The 8,788-nt window shown below is 46.7% G+C and overlaps 1 protein-coding gene across 1 annotated transcript in view; it reads left to right on the forward strand.

Annotated features, from left to right (window-relative positions):
* Positions 1-8,788, forward strand: part of UBE4A (ubiquitination factor E4A) — a 63,206-nt gene that overhangs the window by 21,379 nt on the left and 33,039 nt on the right. Inside the window, exons 3-9 of the mRNA XM_006761566.2 lie at positions 3,327-3,500; positions 4,063-4,175; positions 4,843-4,995; positions 5,472-5,631; positions 5,974-6,176; positions 6,371-6,562; positions 7,451-7,784. Of these exons, the coding sequence (XP_006761629.1) occupies positions 3,327-3,500; positions 4,063-4,175; positions 4,843-4,995; positions 5,472-5,631; positions 5,974-6,176; positions 6,371-6,562; positions 7,451-7,784 (1,329 nt within the window). The remainder of the gene's footprint in view (positions 1-3,326; positions 3,501-4,062; positions 4,176-4,842; positions 4,996-5,471; positions 5,632-5,973; positions 6,177-6,370; positions 6,563-7,450; positions 7,785-8,788) is intronic.

Genomic DNA, 8,788 nt, shown 5'->3' on the forward strand with positions numbered 1-8,788 from the left:
GGAGTGTCAGCAGCACTAAGGATGTCTTACTGCAGCTTAGGCCTGCTCCCCGCTGGCAAGTGGACATCTCCAGAGGGCTCCCGGGCTGCCAGAGGGATGTCTGACTGCCAGCTTAGGCCCAATCCCCCGGGGAGCGGGCCTAAGCCAGCAGGTGGTCATCCCCCAAGGGGTCCCAGACTGTGAGAGGGCACAGGCTGGGCTGAGGGACCCCCCCCACCCCAGTACACAAATTTTTGTGCACTGGGCCTCTAGTCTATATATATATCAAATGAAGGAATATGCAAATTTGTCTAGGACAGTGTCACATCACGACCGTTCACAGGGTCAGCATGGCTTCAGGGCGGCACTCCAGGTCTAAGCACAATTTCATCTCACCCAGGCAGACTCCCCCATGGCCCACAGCCAGATCCCAACACCGACCTGGGGTTTACCAAACTTTCCTGGAGCTGCTCTCCACACCCCCACCACCTGCCTCAGGACCGCGCTGCCCTCAGCAGGGCACCCTGTCAGTATCTTGACAGGTGGGTGGCCCGGGAGAGCCAAGTGAGACAGGAGCTACAGGGAGCCACGGAGGGGTGGGGCCGCCACGGGGTCTGAGGAGAGCGCCTGAAGGAAGAGGAAGCTTCGGCGAAGCAGCCGGCCAGGAGGTGGGCAGCCCAAGGGGCACAGAGTGGCGCTGAGGCAGGGTGCACCAGAGGGGGCTGGTGGGCGGGGATCTGCCTCACCCGTGGAGAGCGAGGTTCTGCAGTGGCCCCAAGATGCAGCACGGCCCGGCAGGAAACAAGAGACAATGATTGCCGACATGGAAGGGCCCCCGGGCAGAGGGGCGCGGTCCCGCAGCCCTGAGGTGGGGGTTGAGGGGCAGTGCCACCTCAGTGGAGGGGTGCCACACTGCTGGGTACCCCACTGTGGCGGTTCAACCAAGCTCCCGGCACTAGCCGGACCTCGCCATGGCCTGCGCACTTGAGAGGCTTAGACTCCTGCTCCCGCCTTGGCCCAAAAGCAAGCCTGCACCCGCCCCAACCTGCTCCGCCGGCCCCCACGGTAGCACACGCCTGCACAGTGAGTGCAAGTCTACCGCCTGCTCCCCAGAATGGGGGGCAGTAAAGAATGAGGGCAGGGAGGGGGGAAGAATGTGGAGCATCCATAATGAAGAGGTGCTTGAGAGTGAGGCTTGGAAGCCTCACGGGGAGGTTTGTTCTGTTTGCCCTGCAGCTGTCCCTTAGGAAAGGCAGAGAGCCGTCTGTGAGGGCTCCTGCGCGAGGAGTCCATTCTGCAGCCAACTGGAATTGGCCTGTTTCCTGCTCTGTAAGATGTGTTAAGCGTGTCCCAGTGCCTTCACTGAGCTTTGAGGGCCAATTGAAATCCTATATAAAGAAAATGAGGGAAGAGATGAGAAAGAAAAGGAAGGTCGAGCAACACAAAAGAAAGATTGGAAGGAACCTGTAGACCTATTGTCACTTAAATAGGGAATATAGTCAACAGTGTTGTAATGACGGTATGATGCCAGGTGGTACTGGAAATATCGGGGAACACTTTGTAAAGTATATGATTGTCTAACCACTATTCTGTAACTAATATAAAACCTGAAACTAATACAAAATAAATATGGAATGTAAAGAAATAAAACTAGGGGTGAAATTTTTCTAAATTTCAAAGTTTAAATAAAGGCTATAAAGGAAGGAAGGGGAGAATAAAAATAGTGTTTTTCATTTTACCACTTTATTGTCTTTTCGGCACATGAAAAAGACAGTTGTCTTTATGTGATGCTTTTATACTTTTCTAAGTCATTATCTCATTTGAAGTTCAGGGCAACTTAAAGACAAGATAATTATTCCCTCCACTATTCAAAGAAAGGAAATCTTGGTGGCTGGCCCCAATGATTCAATCGTCAAGCCCTTATTGTAAAGCAGGGTTCATGAAATTTTCTGTGAAGGGTTATATCTATACTAATAAAAGCCTTGGGGGTGATCAGGCTGGCAGGCAGAAGTGGTTAGGATGTCCGACTGCTGGTTTAGGCCTGATCCCACAGGCAGTCGGACATACCCCAAAGGGTCCAAGATTGGAGAGGGTGCAGGCTGGGCTGAGGGACACCCCCCTCCCCCGCATGAATTTCATGCACCAGGCCACTAGTATCCTATATAATAAAAGGCTAATATGCAAATCGACCAAATGGTGGAACAATCAGTTGCTATGACAAGTACTGACCACCAGGGGTCAGATGCTCAATGCAGGAGCTGCCCCCTCATGGTCTCTGCGCTCCCACAGGGGAAGCGCTGCTGAGCCAGAAGCCAAGCTCATGCTGGCAAGCGCAGCAGCGGTGGCGGGAGCCTCTGCCGCCTCTGTGGCAGCACTCAGGAGTGGGCATAAGCTGTCAGTAGAACATCCCCCTGAGGGCTCCCAGACTACGTGAGGGTGCAGACTGGGCTGAGGGATGCCCCGAGTGCATGAATTTTGTGCTCCGGGCCTCTAACGTGTATATATATATAAAAGCGTAAGAGTGTTTGACCATTTGGTAGCTATGATGCACACTGACCACCAGGTGGCATATGCTCAATGCGCAGGCATGGAAATATGGAACAGACTGATGAATCTCGGCAGGAAGGGGGAAGGGAGAAGGGCGGGAAGAGATTAACCAAAGGTCTTATATGCATACTAGAGGCCTGGTGCCTCTAGTACAGATTCATGTACCAGTGTGGTCCCTCAGCCTGGCCTGCAGGGACCAGGCCGAAACTGGCAGTCCAACATCCCCCAAGGGGTCCCAGATGATAAGAGGATGCAGGCCAGGCTGAGGGACCCCACCAGTGGACAAATGAATCTGTGCACCGGGCCTCTAGTATGTGAAATAAAAAAGAGCTCACAGATAGAGAACAGGTGGGGTAGGAAGTGAGCAAAATGAGTGAAGGTATCCAAAGATGGGAACTTTCAGTTATAAATAAGTCCATGAGGACTTAATTACATAGCAGGTGACTATAATTAATAATACTATATTCCATATTTGAAAGTTGCTAACAGAGTAGATCTTAAAAGTTCTCATCACAAGAGAAAAAAAAATTCCAACTACGCATTGTGAAATATGTTAACTAGACTTACTTTGGTGAACATTTCACAATACATACAAATATCAAATCTTATATACCTGGAACTAAATGTTATGTCTCAATTTTTTTAAAATATTGACTGACTTGAGCTGTTCACTGATTAGCTGATTAACTTGTTTTACTTGCAAAATTATCCTTCCCTTGGTTACACTTATCATTTTGGGGACTATGCTTGGTTCTCTTAAGAGAGAGGAGCGTGACTGCTATGGCTTCCGTTTTCGGCAGATGAACTCCAGCCCAGCCCGGATGACTCGGATAACAGCGTGTCGGAGAGCCTGGATGAATTTGATTACTCCGTGGCTGAAATCAGCCGCTCGTTCCGCTCACAGCAGGAAATATGTGAGCAACTCAACATCAATCACATGATCCAGAGGATCTTCCTCATTACTCTGGACAACAGTGAGTTACACACTTGCAACCGGTCTGTTCGTTGCTCTGCTCTTCCCTCTCAGGCTAGGGACTTGCTCTGAGAAATCTGTTGTATCTACTGGTTAAACAGACCTGCTGTACTGCCTGGAACACGGGGCTTGGGTTTCAGTGAAACTTTGACGTAACCTAAAATCAGTGTTTAGACACAGATGGAACTTTCATTCTAAGCTTGATACTGACTGTGCTATACGGCTGCTTGCCTTTACTACCTCAGGGGTGACCTCAGCATTTAGATGGAAGTCCTCCAGCGGTATGAGACAATGTTTCCACTCTGTGCCTTCTCTGCAGTTGAACCCAAAGTTAGTGGAATGTCTGGGTTTTACTCTTTAAATGTCACGGTGTTAGGTTTATACCAAGTCCATGCTCAGTAATTGGGGGGCGGGGGACTTAGATCTTCAGATGCTGCTTTAAAGGTCAAGGTTAGTCTAATATCACCGAGTAAACTTGGAGTTCAAGAGAAGTGCTGTCTAGATGGGTTGTCTATAAAACAGAAGCATGATCCCTAACCTACCAGGTTAAAACCATTTCCCAGGTGACCCGAGCATGAAAAGTGGGAATGGTATCCCCAGCCGCTGTGTGTATTTGGAAGAAATGGCAGTAGACCTCGAAGATCAAGACTGGCTTGATATGAACAACATTGAGCAGGTAGCGTTCACATGTTCCTATGTGTGCCGTCAGCAGAAGCTAGCCGTGCAGCTGAGCTCTGCGTACCTTTCTCCAGCCACGGTTTTGCTCTCCTCCATCTCTTTGTGGTTTGGGGTGTTTCTCTATTGGTATCTTCTTACCAGCCATGGCCACATGTCCAAATCTACCCACTCTTTAAGACCAGTTAAAATGTCATCTCTTTCTTCTTTTTATCTTTACCAAAGTCAAAACAGGCATTTTACCTTATAGGTGCCTAATTAACATTAAAGGAATAAAAGTTGGATAGGGAAGACATTGACAACTTTGTACATTTAAATTATCTTTGTATAAGTTTGAGTGAGGTCAGCAATCACAGTGTAGTAGATTTCACATGAGTTTAATTGCTGATTCTCTATACCATTCAACAAATATTCTTTTAATGCTTACTCCATGCTAGGGGCAATACTAAACATTTGAGCTTGATTTAGGATAACTTTATCTATACACAATTATGTTGTATATATAATATCTTCTATAGTAATAACACACTGGGTACTGTTTTCCCCTTTACACTACATCCTGTGATTCTCACAATAACCTGTGTCAGAATTACCTTTTAGATCTTGATGTTCTAGGGTTGACTTTGCAGTGGTTTAGTATTTTTGTTTTTTGGGTCTTTTCTTAATAGGCTGTCTTTGCTCGCTTACTACTTCAAGATCCTGGCAACCACTTGATCAACATGACCTCTTCTGCGACGATCAATCTCTCTGCCGATCGAGATGCAGGGGAGAAGCACGCCTTTTGTTACCTTTATTCCTGCTTCCAGAGAGCCAAGGAAGAGGTAACAATGATAATAATTCCCACTGAGCAGGTTTTGTTCTCTTGGCTCTGACTTTAACATGTAAGCCAAAGAGCTGGATCAGTGTCTTTGATGTCGGTGTATATGCATCGCAGTACACCTGTAATGGATGCTGATATGAGTCACCGTTAGCTTTGTGTTCTAAAGTTTTAGTGTTTCTGTGCTTGGGGCCCACCCTTTCCCAGTGAACCAGTGCCTCTGATTCCTCCTACAAACCTCGTACACATCACACCTTTAAGGAAGGTCTGATAAGTCCTTTTCACAGAGGTGTGATAATAGAGTAGGCCATGCGTGTCATTTCCAGGATTGGAATTCTAACAGGTGGGTGATTCCTTAAAGAATGAACTCGCATGAATGTTCAGGAACAACCTTGTTTGGAACACGCGGTCTTTGCTGTGTGCACCCCTATTCCAGGTCGTTAACCAGGCTCTTCCCTCTCTTCTCTATGCTATTTCCAGATTACCAAGGTTCCAGAGAACCTGCTGCCTTTCGCGGTGCAGTGCAGGAACCTCACTGTGTCCAACACACGGACGGTCCTCCTCACCCCAGAGATCTATGTGGACCAGAACATCCATGAGCAGCTCGTAGATTTGATGTTGGAGGCCATCCAGGGAGCCCGTGAGTACATAAGCCAGAGCTGTGCTCATCTACATTTTAATTTCCAGCCCTAACCGGTTTGGCTCAGTGGATAGAGCATCGGCCTACAGACTCAGGGGTCCCAGGTTCGATTCTGGTCGGGGACATGTACCTTGGTTGCGGGCACATACCTGGTGGGGAATCGAATATAAAACTCTTCCTGGTGCATTGGAAAGCCTCGGAGCCACTGCGGTTCCAGAAAAATTAAGGATGCGAGTTCACACCTTGAACATCAGTATAGTTAGCGACAGGAGAAGAGTGGAAAGCGGGCTGTAAAGCACATCAAGTTCCTCTGGTCTCTCCTTTCTCCTTTCCTTCTGTTAGATTTTGAAGATGTGACTGAATTTCTGGAAGAGGTCATTGAAGCCTTGCTATTGGATGAGGAAGTCCGAACATTTCCGGAGGTCATGACCCCAGTGTTTGATATTTTGTTGGGCCGAATAAAAGACCTGGAGCTCTGCCAGATGCTGCTGTACGCGTACCTGGACATCCTGCTCTATCTCACCAGGCAGAAGGACATGGCCAAGGTAACGGAAGTGTAAGCACCGAGCTGGAGATTCAGTAATGTGTGCTTCCCTGTCCCGAGGGCATGACGACATTACCTGCTGAATGAGAGAAAGATGTGCTGGTTGTTGTGTAGACTTAACTCCTTGAGGCCCTCTCATCCATCACATTTATCTCATCATACAAACAAGTAAGTAGGACTTCTCTTCTCCTACAGGTTTTTGTGGAATACATTCAGCCCAAGGACCTTAGCAATGGGCAGATGTACCAGAAGACCTTGCTGGGAGTAATCCTAAATATCTCTTGCTTATTAAAGACTCCGGGTGTTGTGGAAAATCATGGCTATTTCTTGAATCCATCTCGCTCCAGCCCCCAGGAGATCAAAGTACAGGAGGCCAACATCCATCAGGTGGAACTGTTTATGTGTATCCCAGCCCCTGTCTTAGGTTAAGTCGTTTCCTCGGGAAGCAGGGCCAGATGAGGCTGCTTGAGCTTGCTGGAAAGCAGGTTGATGGGGGTGGCTTTCTACTATAACCGAGTAAAGAAAAGCCCTCTCTAGTGTGTGCTGAGAGTCGAGGAAAAACCTTTGTGTGGGTTAAAGACTAACCTGCTGCTCCTCTTCCTGTTGGCCCTGGTTTTCCTCGTCGACCTATTTCTTATAACTTTAGCTCCTAAATCTTCTGACTGATCTCCAGCCTATAAACTAATTTTTTTCCTGTCCCTCCTTCCTGTGTCCTCTCTATTTGGGCTTCTTAGCATTCATTACAGTAGAAGTCTGGCCAACATGAGGCAGTAAATGGTTGAATTGGAGGTAGTTTGCATCTCCCATCCTCACAACTCTCTAAAGCCCAGATTTGCAAATTACAGCAGCAGCCAAATCCTGCCTGCTTTTGTAAATAGTTTGTAAATAGTTTGATTGAACACAGCCATGCCCATTTGTGTATGTGTGGTTATGGTTTGATATCATGCCATAATGGTAGAGTTGAATAGTTACTACAGCGACCATACAGCATGAAAAGCCAAAAATATTTATCATTTGACCCTCTGCAGAAACAGGTTACTGACCCTACTCTAAAGCTCCATCAGTGCCCCCTGCAGTTGGGCAGCTTGTCAGGAAATCTCTCGTAAGTGCCCAGAAAATTGCTTAAATTAGAACTGGGGATAAGGCACAGGAAGAGTACGGAAAAGATTAGGATTGGCATATTTTTAGAAATTGACAGTGGCTAAGGTTTTGGAGCAACAAATATTAGGATTGTGAAACTGGAATGTTCTGTGGTTATGTTTTCTGGTTAAACAGTTCATGGCTCAGTTCCATGAAAAGATCTACCAGATGCTGAAGAACTTACTCCAGCTCTCCCCAGAAACCAGACATTGCGTCCTGTCCTGGCTGGGAAACTGTTTGCATGCAAATGCAGGCCGAACCAAGATCTGGGCCAACCAGATGCCAGAAATCTTCTTCCAGATGTATGCCTCGGATGCCTTCTTTCTCAACCTGGGTGCTGCTCTCCTGAAGCTGTGCCAGCCGTTTTGCAAACCCAGGTCCTCTCGGCTCCTCACCTTTAACCCCACTTACTGTGCGCTGAAGGAGTTGAATGATGAAGAACGAAAAATAAAAAATGTACACATGAGAGGTAGGGGAGTACTGGGCTTCCCACAACGTGTGTCTGTGTGTGTCAGGCACTCACAACCTTATCCTTTCTCACAAAGGTGCCTCGTAGAAGATGAGGCAGAGAGAAGAGCTATTATAAATCTTACAAGGACAGGCTTTTCAGAATAACACTGGTGGCTTTCAGTTGTTGTGCTTTAGTGAGACCTTCTCTCTGAATTTGGTAACCTTGGGTATTCATTCATTATTTCTTTAAAAATGAATGAAGCACAGTCCTTATCCTTTATGAATTCAGAAATTCCAGGAGAAGGCAGATAGATTGATAGGTAACCATAATATGGTGTAGGGCTGAGCTATGGAAACACAGAGGAAGGAGTAAGAAATTCTACAGAAGTTGGAGGTCTTCATAGCTGATCTTTGAGAGAGGAAAGCAGCAAAAGAATCCCTTTATAAGAGGGACTAACAAGTATAAAGGCACAAAGCTATGGAGAGGCTTGACTAAGGAATAGTGAGAAGGTCATTGTGGCTAAAGCAAGGGGTAGGTGGGAGGAGGGTAGGGTATGGAAACAGCAGGAAATGAGTCTGGGAGGCAGAAGATTGAGACCAGATTAGAGAAAACAACAATTACAGAGAAGTGGAGAGAAATCATTCATAATTCTACCACTCAGAATGAATCATGCTTAATTTCAGTGAATGTAATTCCTCCCAGTTTTATAACTCTTATTAGAGTTGTAAAAGTAAGACATGTACAAAAGCAAATAATCTTAACTACAGAAAAACACAAAATACCTGGTAGCTATAGTGATCCATTCTGTAGCATCCGAAAAATCTAGTTATCTATCATTCATTTTTGGTATTTCATGATCAAGCTGAAGAAATTTTTTTTCAATTAAATCTTTATTGTTCAGATTATTACAGTTGTTTCTCTTTTTTCCCCCCATAGCTCCCCTCCACCCAGTTCCCACCCCACCCTCCGCCCTCACCTCCCCACTGTCCCATTCCATAGGTGCACGATTTTTGTCCAGTCTC

Source organism: Myotis davidii, unplaced genomic scaffold (genome assembly GCF_000327345.1).
Source record: "Myotis davidii unplaced genomic scaffold, ASM32734v1 scaffold97, whole genome shotgun sequence".
In the NCBI taxonomy this organism is placed as follows: Eukaryota; Metazoa; Chordata; class Mammalia; order Chiroptera; family Vespertilionidae; genus Myotis; species Myotis davidii.